The 27,479-nt window shown below is 40.6% G+C and overlaps 1 protein-coding gene across 3 annotated transcripts; it reads left to right on the top strand.

Annotated features, from left to right (window-relative positions):
* Positions 1-495: 495 nt before the first annotated feature.
* PLAAT5 (phospholipase A and acyltransferase 5) lies at positions 496-27,086 on the top strand. 3 transcript variants are annotated; one of them, XM_053562219.1, is made up of 6 exons: positions 496-916; positions 1,484-1,586; positions 3,065-3,173; positions 12,252-12,366; positions 15,755-16,017; positions 26,816-27,086. In XM_053562219.1, the coding sequence occupies exons 1-6, from the start codon at positions 769-771 to the stop codon at positions 26,906-26,908; spliced, it is 831 nt and encodes a 276-aa protein (XP_053418194.1). In that variant the 5' UTR covers positions 496-768; the 3' UTR covers positions 26,909-27,086. The 3 variants fall into 3 exon arrangements, with proteins under 3 accessions (XP_053418194.1, XP_053418195.1, XP_053418196.1); XM_053562220.1 differs by having other exon boundaries at positions 12,252-12,360; XM_053562221.1 differs by having other exon boundaries at positions 757-916; positions 1,467-1,586.
* The last annotated feature ends 393 nt before the right edge of the window (positions 27,087-27,479 follow it).

Here is a 27,479-nt window from a genome sequence, read left to right on the forward strand (position 1 = left end):
ATGCTTATATCAAACTAGTTATATATATAGCTTTCACCTTATTTACTAAATTATTGTGTTAAGACATTTATACTCTACGCTTAATAGATATGACATGTACCCTTGCAATATGCACCATAGGTGTGGTCCCACCGTTTACCTTCACTCCATTAAATCTCCCCCCTCCCCTCCCAACCCCCTGCTCTTCCCTCCTTCATCCTGGGCTATGGTTGTGATTTATCTTTCATATGAAAGTGTGAGTGATTATAAATTGGTTTCATAATAGTACTGAGTACATTGGAATCGCTCGAGAATTTAACTTCTGAGCGCACCTCCCAAGGGTTCCCAAACTGGTGTCAACCTCACCCTCCCTCCATGTATTATGGCTCCTCTGCTCTAAAACATTCAGCTTCTCCAGCCCCATTATGCGCTTCTGAATCTTTGTGCACATTGTTTTGCGTTACCTTCTACCCCACAAGAAACCTCCTACACTCCTTTGTCCCGCCTTTCCTCTGGAAGATCCCTAGGCTTCCCGCCTTCAAGCTCCATCCGGCACTTTCACCGCTTTGGGTTCCCGGACGCGCCCGCAGCACCCGCCCGCGCGCGCCCGCGTCCGCGTTTGCCGCGCAACCCCCTCCGCGCAGGCGCTCTCACCGCAGTTCCTACCTGAGCCGCCCCAAGCGCTGGCGATCACGCGGCTCTGCAGACCCGGGGCCGCGCCAACTGAGAACTCGCCAGGCTCTTTGTCCCTTGCTAGGCCCCCGGGGCTGGCGAGGCCGCAACAGTGGCATGGGCCTGAGTCCGGCCGACGGTGGGGAGTACAGGCTTCGTCTCCGTAGGGCGCCCCCGTCCCGTCCCAAACAAGCCTTAAAAACCGCCCTCACTCGGCCAAATGACGATCAGCTGGCTCCCGGATGTTCAACTGCGGCTCCCTCAGGTTGGCCGGGAACGGGCCCCTCCCCACGGGGCCGGCGCGCCCGGGCTGTGAAGCCCTCTCGGGGGGTTCGCTGGGATCCAGCAGGCCGTTACTGCCAAGGCGCCTCCTAGACTTTGTCTATGCCTGTTAACCATGAGTGAATATTGGAGAACGACCATTTGTTACTAATCAAAGCAAGCTGGGCATCCAGTGAGTCCCTCCTTCTCACTGTATTTCAGGTGGAAGTGGGGCAGTGATACTAACTCCCAGAAGGTACAGTTAAGAACGGCTCTACCTTGGGGCTTAGCTCCCAGACTCCTGCGATCTGGGACAGAGGCAGCTCGCCTGTTTTCATCCTTTCCTGATCTCAGGGAATTCCAGTCTTTCTTTCACAGAGGAACTGAACCCACTCCTACACCTAGTCCCTTTCATCCAGAAATTTGTTGAGGGAGCCAGGCACGGTTCTAAACTAGAGCTCCTAGCTACTTTTGCATATCCCTCTAGGTGCTCGCTTGCTTAAACTGTTCTTTCACAGATTTCCCCCTAAAGAAGGCAATTGTGGTTTAAATAGCTTCCCCCCCCCTCAAGAATTAGAAGAATGCGTGGGATCCCAAGCTTTGGTCCAGCTCCAGCCCCAGCCCCAGCAGTTCCAGCAGGGGACCCTAGAACCAGGCGAAAGCATCCAGCAAGGGTAAGATTGTGTGTTAAGACCTGGGTCTTTGGGTGGGAGAAGCTTTTTGAAGAGCTGACTTGGACGGCAGTTCTGCAAAACAAATACTGGTGGTTTTTGTGAGAACCGGCAGGCGGGAAGGCTGGTGTGCTGCTGGGCAATAAAGGACGGTACTAGACTTGAAGCCAGCTGCAGGAGCGCCCTACCAGGAGTCCTTAGCCAAACGGCCATCCTCCAGACCGCGCCGCTCCCCCGCCGAGAATTAAACACTTTAGTAGTGTGAGGATATTGACGGTTGGTCTCACCAAGGAATGATGTGACCTTCTTGCAGATTTCCTTAACTCACTTTCATTAAAAACATGGTGGTTGCCCCTTAAAAATTCTGAGGGGAAAAAAAAATTGAGGGGCTGAAAGTTTGGAGAAGAGTTAAAAGCATGGGAAAAGATAAAAAGCCATTTCTAAGTTGGTGGTGTACCAGATGTGCTGTAGTAAGCCCTCTGACTTTACCCTCTTGACAAGCCTATGAGACAAATATTATACCACTGTTTTAAAGATAATCAAACTGAAGTTCAGACAGATTAATTTGGACAGCAAGCGTCAGAGCTTCAAATCCAGATAGTTTTGGCTCAAAGTATTAATATTTCACTTTACTACCTCAAAAGCATATTCTTGCATTTCATTTCAGTCTTCTGTAGCATAGCATTATGTTTCAAGGGATAAACCATACTGATTTCATTCATATTGCAGTTACAGTGTTGCGGCTTAACTAGCTTTCTCAGAAATATATAGCTAAATATTGGAAGAAACAGCTCAGGAGTTCAAGGAGCTTGCCTCTGGGCAGTAGGATATGGTAAGAAGGTTAGGGGCAGAGGCTTCTGCATTTCATTATAGCTCTTATGTACTGTTCCCTTTTTAAAAAATCTACATGCAAGTGTCACTTTGATAGACATTTGAAAAAGATTATTGGGAAAAAAAAACCCTAAAAGCTACTCCTTACAATCATTAGAATTTTATTTTTATTTATTTTTTTTGAGACAGAGTCTCACTATGTCACCCTTGGTAGAGTGCTGTGGCATCACAGCTCACAGCAACCTCAAATTCCTGGGCTTAAGTGATTCTCTTGCCTCAGCCTCCCAAGTAGCTGGGACTACAGGTGCCCACCACAACGCCCAGCTGTTTTTTAGTTGCAGTTGTCATTGTTGTTTAGCAGGCCCCGATGGGGCTTGAACCTGTATGTGTCTGGCGCCCTACTCACTGATCTATGGGCATGGAGCTAATCATTAGAATTTTAAATAATTGCCCAGAAAACCAGTAAACAGCAGTTTATTTTCTGTGAAGTTAATGGCTTCATAGAAACCAGCTCAGGGGAAATGTCCCCTACGATCTCAAAACTGAAAGGTAATCTTAAAATCACAAATCTTACATGATTTGTAATACAGATTTTCCAATAATTGTGAAATAGTGTTATTTGTTAACTGTGTAATTGCAAAATCATTTAGGGAGAAGCCTGTAGTTAATTTGGAGACCACACCCATCCAGAAGAAAGCAGAGTTGAATTCAACACCCAAGCCTGAGAGTGAAGGCAAGTTAATAAAGGAAGCAACTGAGGTAGGTATTATAAGAATTCTTATCTTTCATTTTCTGGCCACTTCTCTAATATTTTACTTTATTTAGACTGTGTTTAAATTTAGACATTTCGCTTTATTTAGATTTGTCTAATAAACACCCATATTGATTTGGGATGTTGGTTATATTGTTTCTTTTAAATAGCTTTATAAAGGTATAACTAATATACAGTAAACTCCACGTATTAAAAATACACAATTTGATATTTTTTGGCGTATGTCTATACTCCTGAAACCATTGCCACAATGAAGACAGTGAACATCTCCCTGGTGTACAAAAGTTTCTTTATGTCTCTTTGTAATGCCTCCCTCTCCCCGCCAATGCCTATCCCCAGGCAATAATTGATCTGCTTTTTGTCACTATAGATTAGTTTGCATTTTCTAGAGAGTTGTATAAATGAAATCAAATCATATGTGCCATTTTTTATCTGTTTCCTTTCCCATCCATGAGTTGCACCCGTGAGTTACATCCATGTTATTGCTTGTTATCAAGAGTTCATTCCTTTTCACTACTGAGCAGTATTTTATTGCATGGATATTCCACTATTTGTTTATCCAATCAACTATTCATGAACATTTGGGTTGCTTGTAGTTTTTGACTAGTAAAAATAAAGATGTTCGAACATTTGTGTACAAGTCTTTGTACAGACATATATATTTTCTCTTGGGTGAATACCTAGGAAATGAAATGGCTAGGTTATATGGTAGGTGTATATTTTACTTAGAGTTTTCTGAAGTGGTCATGTCATTTCTCATCCCCACCAGTAGTGTATGAGACTTCTGGTTCCTCCATATCTCATCAACATTTGGCAAGGTTGGTCTTTTAAATTTTAGCTATTTTAATAAGTATGTGGTTTTAATTTGCATTTCCCTAATGACTAATGGCATTGAACAGCTTTTCATGGATTTCTGAGTAATGGCATTTCTTTATTAGATTTATTTATTTATTTATTTTGTTTGTTTTTTTCCTTTTTTTTGTTTTTTTCTTTTTTTATTGTTAAATCATAGCTGTGTACATTAGTGCAATCGCCTGTACCCATTCTAAGACTTTATTAGATTTATGATACTTTCTGAACCTGCGATTATCCAGGGGGACGTTATGAAAGACCAGTTTTTCTAAATGGGTGTCTGTCTTTAGGAGAAGGGCTAGAGCTGGGTCTCCAGCCTGTGCAGATGAATGCAGGGCCTTGAAGTGACAGCTTATTCCCAAGGGACAAAAAGAGCAGAAAAGCCTTGACCTGGAATTGAAGGTGACAGCATCAGCTGGGATAATTGGAGTCTGCTCTGTAGGATACAGATGGGTTCCTTGTGTTTCAGGAGTTGCTGGGGGGACTGTAAGGCAAAGGAAGATGGAGGGAAGGGACCACAGAAAAGCCTGTGATAGAAGTGCAACCTTGGTTGCTCTGTAGAGTCACCTGTGGAGCTCTTAAAGCTGGGGCACCCAGGCTCAGGCACCCACTACGACCAAACTGAACTTTTAAAAGTTCTGCAGGTGATTTCTATTTAGAACCAAGGCTGTGAGCCAGTGCCCAATATAATCAACTTATAGTGGGAGGAAATTTAGCAAGGGAATGGTTAACTCTAGATGACAGTGAATTCCATTCAGTTTTGTGCCTTCCTACCCCCATCTAGTGGCAGTACTGTGAGAGAATATTAAAGAACAAAAGACAAATCCTTAACATTCTAAAATTCCTTCCCTTCCTTTTCAGTAATCCCTGAGTCTCTCCCACCCCCCTACAAAGCTGTTTAGCATCTTCAGTTGACCTGAACTTGGATTTCATGAAGTTTTCTTCTTGATTAGACTGCTAACACAATGAATTGGGCTGTCCTCTTACTGGCAGTTATTCTAGTAACAAGGATTTTGATTGATTCCTTGTATATGATAATCCTGGGAATGACCCAGTCAGATTGAGTGGGAAGTAATTGGTTATTTGGTTTGTAGGGGAAATAGGTTTGTGAGGGTAGGGGTAGTTCTACTAGTTCCTAGGAAAAATGGGTGTGACTGTCTGTCTAGCTGGGCGGACTCTAGGAGCCCTAGCTTCCATCCAGATACTCTGGGGTTTGTGATCTGGTAGAGTGAGGTGAAGTCAGGGGGTTGGTTCAAGGATCTCATAGCATCTCACCTGAGTGTCCCTCTGGACTGACTCAGCAAAACCTGCCCTATCACCATACCATTGCTACCACCTCTCAACTCTGATCAATGCTAGAAATAGCTTGAATTGGATTGGTTTGAGCTCCTGTACTGGCATCTGTGCTTATTATTCATCCTTTGTTCACAGGCCTTTCTTTTTACTTCCTGCCTAGTGTCAGGTCTTAGATATTAATGGTCCCTAGGCTACTGTGTCAGGATGAGCCAATAGGCTTTCCTGTGTCATATGTGAAGAATAGCAGAAATGGTTTGTGCATATGTCCATTTAAAGATACTGGACTTGGTAAGTTCTCTTCTTCTCTCATTTACCTATGTCCAAAAGGGAAAAATAAGTAGGAAGTTTGGCATATACTAAAATTATAAATTAAAGGTAACTGACTATTTATCCCCATCAGTATGTGTAAATGTTGAACCTGCCTTAATTTTTAAAAATGAATTTCAAAATGTTTGAAATTCAGATTTTCTTATGGACATTTTAAAATATTGCTCTCTGATCCCTATGTCATTTAAAAAGAGAGGCATTTACTTAGAGTGATATATTCTTATTAATATTTCAATCATCAAGAGAATCCTATTAATTTGGTAATTGTCCCCCCACCCTTTCCCTTTCTCAGCTGCTCCTAAGCCCCCCTTTTTCTATATTGTGTGTGATCTGTGCCATCGTTTACATGCTGTCATTCAACCCTTAGCTTTCACCCTCTTGAGTGTACTAACAGTCTCCAGCTTTTAGGAGGGGTATATCCATATCTCTTTCCTTGGGCGTGTGGTGAAAGAAAACGAAGTTCAGTTTTAAATCTCTCTCAATGTATTTCTGCTTTCTGAGAATCTGGTTTGGGGAGCCCTCTAGTGGATGTTTGCCTGCCACTGCATTTTCACTTCAGAGCTGAAGAAGAGAGTTGGGGTGGAGCCCTTCTGCTCCTACCTCTGTCATGAACTTGCAGTGGGACTTTGGATAAAGCCCTTCATCTCTCTTGGCCTCAGTTTCTTCCATGAAATGTTGCAGTATATACGGTTTGATTTTTGCCCATAAAAACTCATTCCTGCAAATGGGTGGAACTTTTTGAATGCCTAAGTGCAGATCTCAGTAAATCCTCTCCCCGCCAGCAAAGATAAAGTGGGACAACATTGCCAAAGACAGCCATTTAAAGACTGGAAATTTAACCAAAGACACGCAGCAGGTTTGGTTACTGTAAGTCAGTGGTTAGGGTGCTGGCCATATCACTGGGGCTGGTGGGTTTGAACCTGGCCTGGGCCTGCTAAACAACAATGACAACAACAAGAACAACAAAATAGCCAGGTGTTGTGGCAGGCGCCTGTAGTCCCAGCTACTTGGGAGGATGAGGCAAGAGAATTGCTTAAGCCCAAGAGTTTGAGGTGGCTGTGAGCTGTGACGCAACAGCACTCTACTGAGAGCGATACAGTGGCACTCTGTCTCAAAAAAAAGAGAGAAAAGAAAGAAAAAAAAAAGACATGCAACAAATTGAGAAGTGTTAATTTAAGAGGGTCTACTGGGGGTTGGGATCTCAGACAGAACAGTGGAAGTGTGTAGTGTTTTAGTGCTGCTCCAACCCCAGAAGCTATCTTGGGCAGTGAGCAGACTGGCAGTGATAGGAGACAAAAACTGACTTCATTTGGAGCAAAATAGGGAAAATTCCATGCCCAGGCATGTTGAAAACAATAGTTATCTCACTGGCAAACAATTATCGAAGGACAAAATTGCTATTAGTTTGAGGTTTCAGTACTGGTTGGGACAAGCAGTAGGCCAAAAGATCAACTAGAAATTTCACAGAGAAATAAGGCAATGGCACAGCTAATGAAGGTCTTGAAAAGCTGCCAAGTATATCTATGTGGTGGTCTGGAAGGTGCACACAAACCTGTGCATATTCAGGAGTGACTGGAGGGGGCTGAGTGAATCTCTCATTTCTTTTGAGGCTTTTTGAATGCATAAAGTAAAAGCTGGGATAGACTGGTAAAAATCTGGAACTTTGAATGAATTTTTTAAACCATATAGAGAGATCTAACAGCAAAGCATGAAGCTTTTCTAGCTCAAGGTGTAGTTCAAACTCTGGCCAGTCACTGGCTGCCCATTAAGCTATATTATTGCAGGAAACCAGGATTAAAAATAAAAACAAGAAAAAAAAATCCCTAAGCAGATATCTTAGTGGTTGCATGCTGTGAGGGAAACAGACATCGCAGAATTAGTCCAGGTAAGTCTAAACAAACAACAGCCAGAAACAAATATCAGCACTGGTTAGGGGGCAGATCAGAATACAGACGCGCAATAATACAATACCTAAAATACCTATAATACAATTACCTTAAATGTCCAGTTTTCAGTAACAAATTATGAGCTATACAAAGAAACAGGACAGAATGACCCATATACAAGACAAAAGTGTTTAGAGACTATTTCCTAGTGGGCCCACAGATACAGCAAATATTCTAAGTAGCTATTATGAATATATTTAAAAAGTAATTAAAATCAGGTTTACAGAGTTAAAGGAAAGTAGAATGACAATGATTGATCAAATAGAGAGTATCAACAAGAAGGCAGAAATTATAAAAAAAGCACCAAATGGAAATCCTGAGGTTAAGTAGTATGGTATAATGGCTGGAGTGATTCAACAGCAAATTTGAGTTGCTGAAAAGAAAGTAAGAATCAGCAAATTTGAAGATGGATCAATAGAGATTATCTAATGTGAAGAGTTGGGGGGGGGGGATAAAGAAAAATGCTCAGAGCTTCAGAGGCCTGTGAGACATCATTGAGTAAACCAACAATTGAATAATGAGATTTGCAGAAGGAGAGGAGATAAAAAGGCAGAAAACAGATCCCTGTCTAAAAAAATAATGAGGGCTGTGTCTGTGGTTCAGAGGGGTAGGGCACCGGCCCCATATGCCAGAGGTGGTGGGTTCAAACCCAGCCCCAGCCAAAAACTGCAAAAAAAAAAAAAAAAAAAAAGCCAGGTGTGGTGGCTCATGCCTGTAATTCTAGCATTCTGGGAGGCTGAGGCAGGAGGATTGCTTGAGCTCAGGAGTTCAAGACCAGCCTGAGGTAGAGCAAGACTTCATCTCTACTAAAAATAGAAAAATTAGCTGGGTGTTGTGCTGGGTGCCTGTAGTCCCCAGCTACATGGGAGGCTGAGACAGGAGGATCTTTCCAGCCAGAAGTTTGAGGTTGCAATAAGTTATGATGATGGTACTATACTCTACCTGGGCAATAGAGCAAGCCTCTGTCTCAGAAAAAAAAAAGAAATAATGACTGAATACTTTGCATATTTGATGAACAACATTTATTTACACACCCAAGAAGTTCCATGAACACCTAGACGTATCATAGTCAAATGGCTGAAAACCAAAGTGAGAAAATCTTTAAAGGAGCAAGAGAACTATGATAAAAGGAACAAGAGAACTACATTTAAAGGAACAAGGAAACTACGATAAAAATAATAGCTGACTTTTCATTAGAAACACTGGAGGTCAAAAGGCAGTGAAAGGGAATTTTAGATGTTCTGAAAAAAAAAAAAAAAAGAACTGTTAACCCCAAATCTTATATCCAGCAAACCATTTTTCAGAACTAAAGGTGAAATAAAGATCGTTCCAGATAAATGAAGACTGATAAAATTTATGTCCAGCAGACTTGCCTTACAGGAAATAGCAAAGAAAATTCTTCGGGCAGAAAGGAAGTCACACCAGATGGTTATTGTAATGTGCATGAAAAATACAAAGCATCAGTAAGGGTAATTACATAGGTTATTATAAAGAAGAGTATAAACATGAATTTTATATTTTATTCTAACTAATCTTAAAGGCGATTGAATAAAACAATAATTACAAGTTCTATTCTTGGTCTTATAACATGAAAATACGTAATAAATATGATAATAATAGCACACAGGACAGAGGATGAAATGAAGTTATATTGTATGAAGAATATGACACCAGACAGTAACTTGAATCAATAGAAAGAAATGGAGAGTGCTAGACATGGTAAAAATGTGGTTAATATAAGAGACTATAATTATTTTTTTCCTTTGTCTTTTAACTAATTTAAAAGACATAAGTTTGTATAAAGCAATATTCATGACATCGTTTTTGGCCAGGGCTGGGTTTGAACCCATCACCTCTGGTATATGGGGCCATCGCCCTACTCCTTTGAGCCACAGGCACCGCCCTTATGACACCATTTTGAGCTTATAACATTATATATTGATATAATATATTTGGCAATAATAGCATAAAGGAGGGGAGAGAGAATGGAGCTGAATTGGAGTAAAGTTTCTGTATTTTATTGGAGTTAAGCTAGTGTTAATATGAGGTAGGTAGTGATATGTTAAGATGCATATTGTAATACATAGGGCAACCAGTAAGAAGATAGTTAAAAAATATTGTTAAAAAGTTAACAAAAAAATTAAACTAAAATAATACATGAGAAAGTATATATTTGGTACAAAAGAAGGTGGCAAAAGAGGAGCATAGGAACAAAAGAAGATGCATAATATATAGAAAATTGAGAACAAAGAATGGATATAAATTCAACATCGTTAATAGTAACGTTAAGTGTGAATGAACTCAACATACCAGAAAAAGGCAGAGATAACCTGACTTAATAGTCCTACATCCAGTTATGTGCTATTTACAAGGGATGCACTTTAGATCCAAAGTCACAAATAGGTTGATGTAAACAGTAACCATAGCAGGAGTGGTTGTATTAACATCAGACAAAATAGACTTTCAGAGAGGAAATATTATTAGAAAAAATAGAGACATTTTGTTAAGGTTAGAAAGGTTAATTCTTCATGAAGATACAACAATTTAAACATATACATCCAATAACATAATATATGAAGCAAAAACTTATAGAATTGAAGGGAGGAATTGGAAATTTGGAAATAATAGTTGGGAGACTTTAATACCCCTTCATGATAGGTGGGATAACTAGAAAGAAAATCAGTGGTGTACAGAAGATGTGAACAACATAATTGATCAACTTAACTGACATTTATCAAACATTTCACTCAGTAATAGCAGGAGAAACATTTTTCTCTAGCATACATGACTATTTCTCAGAATAGACCATATTATAGGCCATAAAGTCTCAGTATATTTGAAGGGATTGAAACCATACAAAGATTTTCTTTGATCACATGAAATTAAATTAGAAATTAATAACAGATATTTTGGGAAATTCACAAGTATAGGAATTTAGAAATGAAACAACATGCTTATAAACATGCCACGGTCAATATAGAAACTAAGAAATTAGAAAATACCTTGATCGGAGTGAAAATGCAAACAGAACATATCACATTTTGAGATGTAGCTTAAGTAATACTTAGATGAAACTTTATAGCTGTGAAAGCCTATATTAGAAAAGAAAAAAGATCTTAAGTCAAGATTGTAAGTTCATACCTTAAGAAAATACAGAGAAAAGCAAACTAAATACAAAGCAAGTGGAAATAAGAAAATAATAACTATTAAAGCAGAAATCAATGAAATAGAAAACAGAAAGCAATAGAGAAAATAAATGAGGCCAAATGTTGGTTCTCTGAAAAGATAAACAAAATCGACAAACCTTTAGCTATCCTGACAGAGAAAATAAAGAGTATTGAAGTTCTGACTCTTAATCTTATAGACATTAAAAGAGAATACAATGAAAAACTTTATGGTAACAAATTACACAATTGAGATGAAATGGGAAGATTCCTAGAACGACACAAATTGTAAAACTGGCTCAAGAAGAACTAGAAAATCTAAATTGAATTAGTAAATAAAAATCTTTCTGAAACAAAAACTCACCTGGGAAATCTACCATACATTTAAAAAAGAAAAATGATCAGTCTTTCATAAACTCTGAAAGTAGAGAAAAGAATGCTTCCCAGATCTTTCTGTGAGGCCAGTATTACCCTGATACCAAAGCCAGACCAAGATATCTCAAGAAAACTAAAGAATAATATCTTTTATGAATTTAGATGTAAAAATTCTCAGACGAATGCTACCAAACTTTTTTTTTTTGGCTGGGGCTGGATTTGAATCCACCACCTCTGGCATATGGGGCCAGTGCCCTACTCGTTTGAGCCACAGGCGCTGCCCAATGCTACCAAACTTTAAATGTAGCAGCATTTGAAAATAATTGTGCATGATGACTGAGATTTATCCCAGGAATACGAGTTTGATATAACACCGCCAAATCACTTAATGAAATAAACTATGTTAATAGGGTGAAAGACAGAAATCACATTATCATCTAATACTTCAGGAAAAAGCATTTGCCAAAACCCATCATTCATGATAAAAATTCTGTTAAAATACTACAAAGCAAAGGGAGTTTCTTAACTTGAAAAAGGGCACCATTTAAAACCCTAAAACTAACATATTTAATGGTGAAAGCCTAAATTAGGAGCCAAGTAAGGGGGTCTACTGTTTTTGTGTCTTTTCAATGTGTACAAATCTAGAAAATCTATCAACCTATACAGGTGCATCTCAGAAATATTGTGGGTTTGGTTCCAGACCACAGAAATGAAGCAAATACTGCAATAAAGCAAGTCATACAATTTTTGTGGTTTCCTAGCACATATAACAGTTATGTTTATACTATAACTGTGGTCTATTAGTGTGCAATAGCATTATGTCTAAAAATGTACATACTTTAATTTAAAAATAGTTTATTGCTAAAAACTGCTACTGAAGTGAACACATGCTGTTGGCAACACAGTGCTAATAGACATTTTTGACATGGAGTCAAAACCTTCAGTATTTTAAAAAATATATCTGTGAAGTACAATAAAGCAAAAGTTTAATAAAATAAGATATACCTATATTTACAGAACTATTAGAATTCATAAATATGTTCAGCAAGGTTGCTATAAGATTAATGTACAAAAAATGGATACATGTATTTTTTTCTCATTATAGAGCAAACCAAGACCCAGACCTGGAGACCTGATTGAGATTTTTCGCATTGGCTATGAGCACTGGGCTATCTATGTGGAAGATGATTGTGTGGTCCATCTGGCTCCCCCGAGTAAGAGTGGATACTCGATTGAATTATTGATATTTAAGTTAGCAAAGTAAATGGAAGCGTAGTTATGGAAAACGATTATGTTCCTCAGCTGCTGCCTTTCTTTAGCAGGGAAGCCCTCTGAAACATTGTTTTACTGTGTGGATCTTTGTCACCAATAACCACTGAGTGTCCAGTCCTGAGAGTGATACACGTATAAACAATGTCCCCCATGTGCCCTGACCTCCTAGAACACCCTTTCTTTGAAAATGCAAATTTTAGTATGTGAGTCTTCATTTTGTATTGACAACTGTTCTGCATCTTGCTTCATATTTCCACGGATTCCCCGGGAAGGCTGCAGATGCTTACATGTTGTAATTGTCACTTGTTTTCTGTTGTCCCCAAATGCTCCTTCGGGCTTCCTGTTCACCTTCAGCACCTTCATCCTCAGCTTGTCTCCCTTCTGTTTGGTGTGCTCCAGGCTGCTTCACTTTAAATGTGGAAATAGTTCTCCTTTGATTTCTCAAGGCAGCGATAACAAAAGACTGAGATTAAACTTGTGGTTAATTAAATTTTAGGGGAGGTTTGATGGGGAGGAGGAGGTAATAATAGCAGATGATTACAGCATCATGGGAAACAACTTTAAATCGGATATCCAGGACCACTGATCAGTGATTGCCCCAGGAGATGGAACCTGGTAGGTGGGGCAGTAGGGAGATAGGGAGGGAGCGGGATTCCATTGCATATTCTTTGATATCTTTAGACTTTTGTATCCTGTGAAAGTATTGCTCATTCAAAATTAAAGAGGGGCACTGTACCGAAGGCCTTTAGCCACAACTTGTTTACAGCTGTTATTCCTGTATTTTGTCCTTCTCCTCTGTTCCAGCCTCTCACTTTGCCAGAATCATCCCACAGAGAAGAGTCCTGTTCTCACTGCTTCTCTTCTCTGTTCCATCCGCTCACACCCTTCCCACTTTTCTGTCTGGGGTCTACTCAAGGAATATAAAAATTCAATCTCCAAGAAAGTCCAGGAGTGTCCCTCTCCTATAACCAATGAGACTTTCAACAATTATGTTCTTCCCTCATTATAGATATTTCAAAATGTTAAGGGGTACAAATGTATTAGGTTACGCAGATTACTTTTGTAATGCTTAAGTCCGTGTACTCATCACAGTGTACTCATCACACAAATGTGCTCATTTTACTCACTGCAGAGGCTTTTGTCTGTCCCCTTCTCCATTCTGTCTTCTTGATTTCTACTGAGTTGTACTTCCCTCTGTGCACGTGTGTGCTCATCAGTTAGTTCCAGTTTAATAATGAGTCGTTGTGGTGTTTGTTTTTCCATTCTTGAGATACTTCACTTAGGAGAATGGCCTCCAATTCCATCCAGATTGTTGTAAAAGGTATTAAAATTCATTTTTTTTATGGCTGAGTAGTACTGTATGGCATACATATATCACATTTTATTAATATACTCTTGAATCGATGGGCACTTGGGATAATTCCAATTCTTTGCAATTGTGAATTGTGCTGCAATAAACATTTGAGTGCAGGTTGTCTTTTTGACAAAAAGTCTTCTTTTCCTTTGGGTAGATACCAAATAGTGGAATTGCTAGATTGAGTGGTAAGTCTACTTCTAGTTCTTTGTTTTCCATAGATACTGGTATGGATGCAGAGAAAAAGATCTTTAAGAATGAATTCTGCCATCTGTGCTCCTGAATGCTGAATTTTCTATGCCTAGCTTTTATAAAATCAGCACATTTTCTTCAAGTACATAGGAAAAGAACAAGGAATATTTCCTATTCTTGGACAACTCATAAAGGGAGAGGGTATACACATTTGCATATCCATATGGTTGTAGCAGAAAAATTGTCCTGATTTTAAATGACTGCCCCTCAGCCCCAGAGACACTCTGAGAGTCTCTGTCTCTTGTAAGGACTAAAGGCAGTAATGTAGCAGGTTTTAAACATTAAAAATCTGTAGAACTCTATTTTCAAACAAACCCTTAAAAAGAATCCCCATTTTTTTAAAATTTCAGAATATTAGGGGGTACATGTGTTTTGTTTATATACTTTGTTTTTTGTACAAATCAAGTCAAGGTTATAAGCGTGCCCCTTACCCAAATAGTGTGCACCATACTTAATAGGTGTAAATTTACCTATTCCCTCCTCCTCCCTCTCCTAATTTGATCTTTGAGATTTACCTCCATATGTGCACTTAACTGTTGATCGATCATTTCCAACCTGGTATTGAGTACATATGTGTGTTTCTCCATTCCTGTGAAGTATCACCCAAAGAATGTTTTCTAGTTCCACCCAGGTACAAAGATGTGGAAATAACACAAATGCCCATCAATATATGAATGTATTAATAACATGTGGTATATGCACAGTGTGGAGTATTACTCAGCCATAAATAAACATGGTGATCTAGACATGTGATCTAGTATCTTTTTTATCTTTGAGACAGACTCTAACTCTGTTGCCTGGTCTAGAGTGCTATGGCCTCAGCTTATCTCACAGCAACTTCAAAACCCTGGGCTCAAGCAATTCTCCTGTCTCAGCCTCCTGAGTAGCTGGGACTACAAGCACTTGCTACCACACCTGGATAATTTTTCTATTTTTAGTCGAGATGGGGGGTCTTGCTTTGCTCAGGCTGGTCTCAAACTCTTGAGCTAAAGGGATCATCCCACTTTGGCCTCCCAGAGGATTACAGGCATGAGCAACCATGCCCTGCTAAGAATCCCCATGTGTGAGTAGAGATTATGACAAGAGATTTTTAACCAGTGTGCCATGAAAAATTTTAAAGATCATTAATTAAATCATTTTCGAAAGAAGTTCAAAGCACAGTGAGTATATTCTTTTTTTTTACTCTTTTTTTGGATCAACATAATTTAAGTGTGCTGTAAGATAAAAAAGGTTGAAAAACACTGTCATAGATGGAAGCTGGTGTACCATTCAGAGTCTTATCTGCCTGCTTCACCTGTGCCCCTATAGTGGCCACAGAGGGAGTGTGTCATGGAACCACTATGGTCACGTACGTGATAGCCCCTTACACAGGAGCTAAAACTTACATAGAGGGTGATCATTGCACATTTGTGAAGATCACTGAAATCCGGTTAGGAAAAAAGACTCAAATTCTAGGGCTTGGGCAACATAGCCTGGGGCCACACGGCAAGGTACTTGTAGCATTTAATAGGAAAGAGACTCCTGTGGGGGTTGAGAGTGGGGGGTGCAATGAAGGGCAAATGGCTTCTTGGAAAGGTTGGTTATTTAGCTCAGCTCCCCCTCCTCTGCCACGCCTTTTGTTGATGGTGGGGACTGGGCTCCAACAGACATGGGAGAGTCTTACTGGAGTCTCAGACTGGGCTGGTGCTACTTGTTGCACTTTCCAACTTTTGTTTGTCTTTGGCCACTAGGTGAGGAATTTGAGGTCGGCAGCATCACTTCAATTTTTAGTAACCGGGCTGTGGTGAAATACAGCCGCCTGCAGGACGTACTGCATGGCTGCTCCTGGAAGATCAACAACAAGCTAGATGGGACGTACCTGCCCCTGCCCGTGGACAAGATCATGAGGCGTACAAAAAAGATGGTCAACAAGATAGTGCAGTACAGCCTGATTGAAGGGAACTGTGAACACTTTGTCAACGACCTCAGATATGGCGTGCCCAGGAGCCAGCAGGTGGGGCCCCATTTGCCCTGATGGTGGTTTTCCCTAGAGCAGCAGTTCTTAACCTGTGGGTCATTGGATTTTCTTGGATTATGTCAGTGACCAGAATGGCAATCAGCAGTTTCATCATATAATTTGATGTACTGGTAGGGCCTTATTTCTATAGGGCTTTGTGGTTCAGGAGATATTTTTTCCTCTATTAACCCCTGAAGGAGCTGAGAAGGCACTGGCTAATAGTAAGACTTACCTGGTTGGAGCCCCCAGCTCAGCTATTAAGGGTTGGGTCTCCTTGGTTAAGTCACTTTATTTCTGTGACTGTTTCTTCTTTTACAAAACAGGGATAGATTGAGGTTGATACTAAAGTTGCAAACTAGAAACCTAGAGGTCATGTTTTGTATTTGTATGATTTTTAAATTTGAATTTCTTGTCAGCATTTGAAAATATGTAAATTTTACACAAAAGGATCTAGATTCTTTTTGAACAGCCAATTGATCAGGCTATTGGGCTGGCATTCCTGTTCTCTGACACCTTGTGGGGCCATGCTGTGGCTCTGTGACAGCCCCCCCCGCCCCCCCCGCAACCCTGAGGGTAGTGATAAATTCAATGTGGTATATTACAGACAAAAGAGCTTTTACAGCTTAAGTATCTGCAATCATCTGGGCTGCTTTTGTTAATAGGTAATCCCTACTAAAACCCCATGAAATGAACAGTGGAAGTAGTTATTGTCTCCTTTTAAATAGATGAAAAAGAACCAAGGCAGAAAATAATTGCTCTATTTTCCCCCCTATGTTTCTTAATGTTCTCTGAACAGTCTGGGCTCAAATCCCAATATTAGTCTCTTTGCTCTTACTATCCCATCTGTCAGTGGGCACTGGTGGCCTCCTGCCCTTTTGCTTTCTGTGTCTTTTCCTAGCCTGTATTCTATTCTTGTGAGGCCTTACTCCAGGGTCAGGGCTTGGTGATCTCTGATGTGAGGAATCTCCCATTCCATGAGCATTTGTGCATGAATGCACCTTTGTGCATGAAAAGGTGACTGTAAGGATTGTAGCCATTATAGGAAGCCGTCTGAAGAACCCTGGGCCCAGGAGTCATGAGGCTCAAGTCCATGAGCTGAGCTTGGACACAGATTCACTGGGCGGCTCCGTGCAAGTGAGTTGCCCTTGCTGAAGGCAGACAATGGGCCAAATGGCTCCAAGGGAGAAGGAATATGTCTGTGTTGGGGCCCAGGATGCTGTCTCTGGCCTCCACCCAGGGCCTTGTTGGAGCCGGGATGCTAGGTCTCCAGCCCCAACCCACTCAACTGTCCGGACATGGGCTGCTGTGCCACCTTCCTGGGGGTTGGTCTCGTTCAGAAGTCAAAGCAGGCTCTTATGACTTCGGAAGGTCTCTGCCGCATTTGCACATGAGGAGCTGGTTGTTGCTGCGGCTGCCTGGAATTGTGGGGATTGTGTCTTCCCCTGGCGGTGGGAAGCCAAAGAAAGGGAAGTTGGAGGGGCAAGATGGCCGACTGGATGCAGCCTCCGACATAGGCTTCTGTCCAGAGAGAAGGATAATGTCCAGAGGGTATCCAATTGAGCTGAAGACAGGAAGCCAAGCCGAGAGAGAAGAGAGATAACTATAGGTCACCCTTGCTGAGGCAAGCTGCAATTCCAAGCCAACAATTTCCAGGTACAGAACTCAACCGAAAGGAAAAATGCCTGACCCCTCCCCCAAGAAAACTGCGGGTTCTTTTTTCCTTTTCCTTTCGCTCTTCGTTTGCTCCTGTGGGATTTCTACTGGCAAGTAGTGAACTGAGGATCTCTTGTCTCAACTCACGGGTGAGAGCAGTAAGAAGTGGGGACTACTTCCTCCAGAGGGACCCGGCGGTGACTCTGAACATTCTCTTACCAGGCAGAAAAATTGAACTTACATTTTCCCTGCCATTCTGAACTTTCAGTCCACCCTTCCCCCCTAACCGGATAAACCAGATCCCTAACCCCTGCAGAGACTGAGGGAGGAGGCTCATGAGCAGCACTCCCCCTTCCCAGCCTGCCTGAAGGAGTGCCCTGCCCCCACCCGGTTGGTCCCCTGCTCCCTCCCCTCCCTGTCTCCAAGCCTCACCATGCCCCCTGTGCCCTCCCTGCCTCTGCACCGCGCCCCACCCACCTGGAGACTGCTGAAGCTATGCCTGCCCTGCCTGTGCGTGAGGCCCCTGCCCGACCAGAATTGCCAGTGGAGTAGTGTTCTCCTTGCTGAAGTCACCGGGTGCTGGATACTGCCAGAATCATGTGCAGCATACCCCGCCCTGCTGCCAGATCCATGTGCAGCACACTCCTACAGCCAGAATTCTCTGGCTTTGGCAGTGTCAGTGGAGCTGTGCAGGGGCACTTCCCACAAAGATCCAGCAACAATAGAGTGATCACTCTGGGATCTAATCTTAGAGAAACACCCCCCGCAACTCTGTGCACTGCCAGAGGAAACCAGAAGTCACTATAGGGATACTGGTGCTGCAGAGCAGCAGGGGCAAAGGCGCGGTGGCTGAGGGAGATAAGCATTTGCAGGCCTGGTACCCTCAGGACTAGACTGAGCCCAAGTGGAACACTTGCCAGTGGATATTGAACACCCGAGGCAGGCAGGCCTCAGCTCCTCCAGCTGGCTGGTAGCCAAGGGCAGTGGCTGGGCCTCGGGGGCATGGACCTTCCTTTGACTCTGACAGGCGCTAAGCCCTGGCACTTCACATTATTGAAGGGAATAGGACTGTAGCCCTGTGGGGTCACCAGTGATTGGGCATGAAAAAGGAACAAAGCAGAGAAAGAGACTCAGCCTCCTGGTCCTACTGTGCTACCAGGTGGGCCTTTCTGACTCCGTAGAGCACCGAAGTGAGCCAAATACGAGCAACCAGTAGACCTCTGCTATCTAGCTGCCAGAGACCTTTCAAACTCTCCCACCTCAGAATTCATACTGACAGGGTCAATTGGTTCAGAACCCCTAACTTGGGACAATAACCCAAGGATCCTCTCGGGTGATACGCTGGTTGTGTAGTAACAGGAAGGGTCAATTTTCCCATTCCAGTTGTTGTCCAGGGAGGTGGGGTTTCTTAATTGCTTGTATTTCTTCACAGCTAAGACTTGACCAGAGTCACTGATCCACCAGGATTGGACAAGAACCAGTTGAATACAAGACTGAGCCACCTAACCCCACCACACCAAGTAGATTTCCTCAGCCTCAGACTATAATACTGTACAGGTCTTTTGCAAAGCTAAAGGAGAAGAAGCTGCAGTCATCAGTCCCAGATCCTTAACAAAGGGCTGGTTAACCACAACCCCAGAAACCCCCAACCCAATCTCACCTTACCAGACCACCTAGCCAACAGTGAAAAACAATCATGAGGCGAAATCAGCGGAAAATCTCTGGCAACATGAACAATCAGAGTAGATCATCTTCCCCAAGAAACGATAAAGCAGACACAGCACAAGATCCTATTCACAAAACAAACGGCTGAGATGTCAGAAATCGAGTTCAGAATTTGGATAGCAAATAGGATCAACAAAATGGAGGAAATGATGAAATTAGAATTTAAAGTAGAAATTCAAAAGATGTCTCAAGAATTTAACAAATTTAAAGACAACATGACCAAAGATTTTTGACACATTAAAGCAAGAATTTGCAGCCCTCAAAGATCTAAAAAATATAGTAGAATCCCTCAGTAACAGAATGGAGCAGGCAGAAGAAAGGATCTCCAAAATTGAAGACAAAGCTTTTGAATGCTCCCAAACACTCAAAGAGGAAAAAAAGTGGAGAACAAAAGTGGATCATTCTCTCAGAGAGCTCTAGGATAATTCAAAGAGGTCTAACATTTGCCTTATAGGAATACCTGAAAATGATGAGGTTGCTGCGAAGGATACAGATGCTTTGCTTCATGAAATAATTAAAGAGAATTTTCTAGACATGCCCAGAGATTCTGAAATTCAGATAGCAGACAGTTTCACAGCACCAGCATGACTCAACCCAAATAAAAATTCTGATAGACACATTATAATTAATTTTGCTAAAGTTAATATGGAGGAGAAAATTCTAAAAGTTGTAAGATGTAAGAACACCATTACATACAAGGGGAAGAACATTAGAATGACTGCAGATCTCTCCACTGAAACCTTTCAAGCTAGAAGAGGGTGGTCATCGACCTTTAATCTCCTTAAAATAACTTTCAACCCAGGATCCTGTATCCAGCTAAACCGAGTTTCATCTATGATGGAGAAATTAAATACTTTAATGACATTCACATGTTGAAGAAATTTGCCATAACTAAACCAGCTCTTCAGGATATTTTCAGACCTATCCTCCATAATGAACAACACAATCCTCCACCACCAAAGTAAAATCACTCAGAAACTCTTTTTTTTTCTTTTATTGTTGGGGATTCATTGAGGGTACAATAAGCCAGGTTACACTGATTGCATTTGTTAGGTAAAGTCCCTCTTGCAATTGTGTCTTGCCCCCAGAAGGTGTGGCGCACATCAAGGCCCCACGCCCCTCCCTCCTTCCCTCTCTCTGTTCTTCTTTTCCCTACCTCTCTCTCCTTCTTTCTCTCTTTGCTCTCCCCTTCCCCCACCCCCACCATGACCTTAATTGTCATTAATTGTCCTCAGATCATAATTGAGTACATAGGATTCATGCGTCTCCATTCTTGTGATGTTTTACTAAGAATAATGTCTTCCACTTCCATCCAGATTAATACGAAGGATGTAAAGTCTCCATTTCTTTTAATAGCTGAATAGTATTCCATGGTATACGTATACCAAAACTTGTTAATCCATTCCTGGGTTGGTGGGCATTTAGGCTGTTTCCACATTTTGGCGATTGTAAATTGAGCTGCAATAAACAGTCTAGTACAAGTGTCCTTGTGATAAAAGGACTTTTTTCCTTCTGGGTAGATGCCCAATATATGGGATGATCAAATGGGAAGTCTAGCTTGAGTGCTTTGAGGTTTCTCCATACTTCCTTCCAGAAAGGTTGTACTAGTTTGCAGTCCCACCAGCAGTGTAAAAGTGTTCCCTTCTCTCCACATCCACGCCAGCATCTGCAGTTTTGAGATTTTGTGATGTGGGCCATTCTTGCTGGGGTTAGATGGTATCTCAGGGTGGTTTTGATTTGCATTTCTCTGATAGGGATGATGAACATTTTTTCATATGTTTATTAGCTATTTGTCTTCTTTAGAGAAGGTTCTATTCATGTCTCTTGCCCATTGATATATGGGATTGTTGGCTTTTTTCATGTGGATTAATTTGAGTTCTCTATAGATCCTAGTTATCAAGCTTTTGTCTGATTGAAAATATGCAAACATCCTTTCCCATTGTGTAGGTTTTCTATTTGCTTTGATTGTTATTTCCTTAGCTGTACAGAAGCTTTTCAGTTTAATGAAGTCCCATTTGTTTATTTTTGTTGTTGTTGCAATTGCCATGGCAGTCTTCTTCATGAAGTCTTTCCCCAGGCCAATATCTTCCAGTGTTTTTCCTATGCTTTCTTTAAGGATTTTTATTGTTTCATGCCTTAAATTTAAGTCCTTTATCCATCTTGAATCAATTTTTGTGAGTGGAGAAAGGTGTGGGTCTAGTTTCAGTTTTTTACATGTGGATATCCAGTTCTCCCAACACCATTTATTGAATAAAGAGTCTTTCGCCCAAGGTATATTCTTGTTTGGTTTATCAAAGATTAGGTGGTTGTAAGATGTTAGTTTCATTTCTTGGTTTTCTATTCAATTTCAAGTGTCTATGTCTCTGTTTTTGTGCCAGTACCATGCTATCTTGACCACTATGGCTTTGTAGTACAGCCTAAAATCTAGCATGGTGATGCTCACAGCTTTGTTTTTATTACTAAGAACTGCCTTAGCTGTACGGGGTTTTTTCTGGTTCCATACAAAACGCAGAATCATTTTTTCCCAATCTTGAAAGTACGATGTTGGTATTTTAATAGGAATGGCATTGAATAGGTTGATTGCTTTGGGAAGTATAGATATTTTAACAATGTTGATTCTTCCAATCCATGAGCATGGTATGTTCTTCCATTTGTTAATATCCTCACGGTGCCCAGTTGCAGGGAAGCTGTAACTCAACCACCATCTTACTCTCACCTCACTCAGAAACTTTTGATCAAATTCTAACATCCATAGTGGCAAAAGGATTAAAAATGTCTACTGGACTTTTGAAAAACTCAATACCCAACACTCTGTCAGGTTTATCATTACTCTCAATTAATGTGAATGGCTTAAATTGCCCTCTAAAGAGACACAGGTTGGCTGACTGGATACAAAAACTCAGGCTAGACATCTGCTGCATTCAGGAATCTCACCTTACCATAAAATATAAGCATAGACTCAGGGTGAAGGGATGTGCATATATAATTCAGGCAAATGGAAATCAGAAAAAAGCAGGTGTTGCAATTTTATTCACAGATACTTTGAAGTAAGAAAAGACAATGATGGTCACTTCTTATTTGTTAAGGGCAACACTCAACCTGATGAGATGTCAATTATCAACATCTATGCACCCAGCCAGAATGTGCCTCAATTTATAAGAGAAACTGTAACTGACATGAGCAATTTGATTCCCCCCAGCACCATAATTGTTGGCGACTTTAACGCTCCTCCGGCAGTGTTGGATAGATCCTCAAAAAAGAAGCTAAGCAAAGAAATTTTAGAATTAAACTTAAGCATTCAGCATTTGTATCTAATAGACATCTATAGAACATTTCATCCTAACAAAACCAAATACACATTCTTCTCATCAGCCCATGGATCATCCTCCCAAATTGATTGCATCTTAGGTCACAGTCTAACCTCAGCAAATTTAAAAGAATAGAAATCATTCCTTGTATTTTCTTGGACCACCACGGAATAAAAGTTGAATTCAGTAACAACAGGAATCTCTACATGCACACAAAAACATGGAAACTAAATAACCTCATGCTGAATGATGGCTGGGTCATAGATGAGATTAAGAAGGAAATCACCAAATTTTTTGAACAAAACAATAATGAAGAAACAAACTATCAGAACCTCTGGGATACAGCAAAGGCAGTCCTAAGAGGAAAATGAATAGCATTGCAAGCCTTCCTCAAGAGAATGGAAGGAGAGGAAGTCAATAACTTAATGGGTCATCTCAAGCAACTGGAAAAGGAAGAACTTTCCAACCCTAAACCCAGAAGAAGAAAAGAAATAACTAAAATTAGAGCAGAACTTAATGAAATTGAAAACAAAAGAATCATACAACAGATCAACCAAACAAAGAGTTGGTTTTTTGAAAAGGTCAATAAAATAGATAAATTGTTGGCTAACCTAACCAGAAGTAGAAGAGTAAAATCTCTAATTTCATTAATCAGAAATGATAAAGGCCAAATAACAATGGAATCCTCAGAAATTCAGCAAATCCTTAATGAATACTACATAAAACTCTACTCTCAGAAGTATGAAAATCTGAAGGAAATCAATCAATACTTAGAAACATGTCACCCTCCCAGACTTAGCCAGAAAGAAGTGGAAATGTTGAACAAGCCTATAACAAGCTCTGAAATAGCATCAACTATAAGAAATCTCCCCCAAAAGCAAAGCCCGGGACCAGAGGGCTTCACATCAGAATTCTACCAAACCTTTACAGAGGAACTAGTACTTATATTAATCTTTTCCAAAACATAGAAAAAGAAGGAATACTTCCTAACTCATTCTATGAAGCAAATATCACCCTGATACCCAAACCAGGAAAAGACCCAACAAGAAAAGAAAATTATAGACCAATATCTCTAATGAGTATTGATGCAAAAATATTCAATAAGATCCTAGCAAACAGAATCCAACAACACATCAAACAAATTATACACCATGACCAGGTGGGTTTCATCCCAGGGTCCCAAGGATGGTTCAATATACATAAATCCATAAATATAATACATCACATAAACAAATTAAAAAACAAATACCATATGATTCTCTCAATTGATGCAGAAAAAGCTTTTGACAATATCCAGCATCCTTTCTTGATCAGAACGCTTAAGAAAATAGGTACAGAAGGAACATTTTTTAAACTGATAGAGGCCATCTACAGCAAACCCACAGCCATTATCATAGTGAATGGAGTAAAATTGAAATCATTTCCACTCAGATCAGGAACCAGGCAAGGATGCCCACAGTCCCCATTGCTTTTTAACATTGTAATGGAAGTCTTAGCCACCGCAATCAGGCAAGAGAAGGCAATCAAGGGGATCCAAATAGGACCAGAGGAGATCAAATTGTCACTCTTCGCAGATGATAGATTATATATTGGAAAACCCCAAGGAATCAACTACAAAACTCCCAGAAGTGATCAAAGAATATAGTAACATCTCATGATACAAAATTAACACTCATAAATCTGTAGTGTTTATATACACCAACAATAGTCAAGGGGAAAAAACAATCAAAGATTCTATTCCTTTTACAATAGTGCCAAAGAAGATGAAATATCTGGGAGTGTAACTAAGGACATGAAAGATCTCTATAAAGAGAACTATGAAACTCTGAGAAAAGAAATAGCTAAAGATGTTAACAAGTGGAAAAATATACCATGCTCATGGCTGGGAAGAATCGACATTAAAATGTCTATACTACCTAAAGCAATTTACAGATTTAATGCAATCCTATTAAAGCACCCCTCTCATATTTTAAAGACCTGGAAAAATTAGTACTTTGTTTTATATGGAAACAGAAAAAGCCTCGAATAGCCAAGACATTACTCGGAAATAAAAACAAATCGGGAGGAATCACGCTTCCAGACTTCAGGCTATATTATAAATCGATAGTGACCAAAACAGCATGGTCATGGCACAAAAATAGAGAGGTAGATGTATGGAACAGAATTGAAGACCAAGAGGTGAAACCAGACACTTATCATCATTTGATTTTCAATAAGTGTATTAAAAATATGAATTGGGAGAAAGATTCCCTATTCAATAAATGGTGCTGGATGAATTGGGCTGGCAACTTGTAAGACAAACTAGACCCACACCTTTCTCCTCTAACAAAAATTGACTCTCACTGGTTAAAGGACTTAAACTTAAGACATGAAACTATAAAAATTCTTAGAGAGGGTGCAGGGAAACACTTGAGAAAATTGGCCTGAGAATACTTCATGAGGAAGACACCCCAGGCAATTGAAGCAACATCAAAAATACATTACTGGGATCTGATCAAATTAAAAAGCTTCTGCACTGCCAAGAACACACTTAGTAAAGCAAATAGACAGCCCTCAGAATGGGAGAGGATTTTTGGAAGTTATACTACCAACAAAGGTCTAATAACCAGAATCCACAGAGAACTCAAACTTATTACTAAGCAAAAAACAAGTGATCTCATTTCATTGTGGGCAAGAGACGTGAACAGAAGATTCTCTGAAGAAGACAGGCACATGGCCTACTGACACATGAAAAAATGCTCATCATTTTTAATCATCAGAGAAATGCAACCTAAAACCACTCTGAGATACCATCTAACTCCAGTAAGAGTAGCCCACATCACAAAATCCCAAAACTACAGATGTTGGCGTGGATGTGGAGAAAAGGGAACACTTCTGCACTGCTGGTGGGGATGCAAGCTAATACGTTCCTTTTGGAAGGAAGTTTGGAGAACCCTCAGGGATCTAATGTAGACCTGCCATTTGATCCTGCAATTCCTCTTCTAGGTGTATATCCAAAGGACCAAAAATCATTTGGCAATAAAGATATTTGCACCAGATTGTTCATTGCAACTCAATTCATAATTGCCAAGTCATGGAAGAAGCCCAAGTGCCCATCGGCCCATGAATGGATTAATAAATTGTGGTATATGTATACCATGGAATATTATGCAGCAGTTAAATAATAGAGACTTTACCTCCTTTATGTTTACATGGATGGAGCTGGAAAATACTCTTCTTAGTAAAGTATCTCAGGAATGGAAAAAAAAAGTATCCAATGTACTCAGTACTACTGTGAAACCAATTTATAATAACTCACACTTGCATATGAAAAATCAAACACAACTTCAGGCAATGATGAAGGAGGGAAGGGGAGGGCTAGGGATGGGAAGGGGGTGGGAGGGATAGTAGGGGGACCATAACTATGGAGCACATTGCAAGTACAAGTTGGATCTATCATGTGTAGAACACAAATGTCCTAATGCTATAATTGGGTAAATGAGATGAAAGCTATGCTGATTAATATGATGAAACACTCAAATTTGTACAAATAATCAACACACTGAAATGGGCATAAATGTATTTATGATCTATGTACAAAAGATTTAATTAAAAAAAAGTCAAAGCACCTTAGAAGTCACAGTCAATATTAGTAGGAGTGAGCATCTCAGCAGCAGTCTTAGTAGGGGTGCGCTGATCAGGTGTCCTCCGAGCAAGAAATGGAGCCAAGGGAGGACCCCAGGCTAACTTCTTCCAAAGCTATTTGTAGAAGTAATCCCGTGGCCACCTGTGCCACCAGTGTGATGACTGCTAACCGATGATATACGTACTTTTGTGCTCTCGTGTGTCTCACTAACGAGAGCCAATGATGTTAAATCCCTTCCTCAATCCCTTATTTGCCAATGTATTTCTCACAAGTGCCTCCTACAGTCTATCTCCAGCAATCTTGGATTGCCCTGGTCTCTTGCAGCTCTAGGACTTTTGGAAATACAGGATAGAATAGCTTGCTTCCTCTTTTAGGAAAAAACTCCAGGCAGGCTTGTTCCTGAATGGGAATGGTGGGGTAGAGGTAGGGGAGGGTGCAAGCCTGGGACTGGTACTGACTGTCCCTAAACTCTTGTGCTTTGCAGGTAGAACATGTCCTAATGGAAGGTGCAAAGGCTGCAGGAGCAGTTATTTCAGCTGTAGTGGATAGCATAAAGCCCAAACCAGTAACTGCCTGAAGAGCCACTGACACAGCAAAGAGAACATGCCTCCTTCCCTCCGCTTGCTTTTTTCTGTCAAATGATCCTGATTAAGAAAATTGTAAGCTTCTGGAAGAATCTAGATGTATCCAATTACCCCTCTGGAAATACATTCCCTATATGGGATCACAGACTCAAGGACTCTGAGGATGGGAAGAACTCATATCTATTTTGTGTCTGTTATGTCCCAGGCACTGTGCTAGGCATTTCATATACTTATCTGATTTTGTTCTCTTTGTAGGAAGGAGCCTTGCCTGTTTCTTAGGCTGACTTTGGTCTATGATGCTCAAATGCCACCAGAAACACCCCAGAAAACTCTGCTTGAACATTTCCAGATAATGAAGAACTCTTCCCAGAGTTCTTTTCATTGAACTCAAATGTGTCTAGTTTCTTTCCATTTAACTTAATTCTGCCTTTTTGGACCTGTGGTGTAGTTTGGGGGTTGGGTAGGGGGTGGGGAGAGGACTTTAAGAAAAACCGAGTCAGTTAGTATTCAGGAGTGAATACTACTGAACCCAGAAACACATTCCCTAAGAAATGTTTTCTTTTA

Source organism: Nycticebus coucang, chromosome 14, assembly GCF_027406575.1.
Source record: "Nycticebus coucang isolate mNycCou1 chromosome 14, mNycCou1.pri, whole genome shotgun sequence".
Classification (NCBI taxonomy): domain Eukaryota; kingdom Metazoa; phylum Chordata; class Mammalia; order Primates; family Lorisidae; genus Nycticebus; species Nycticebus coucang.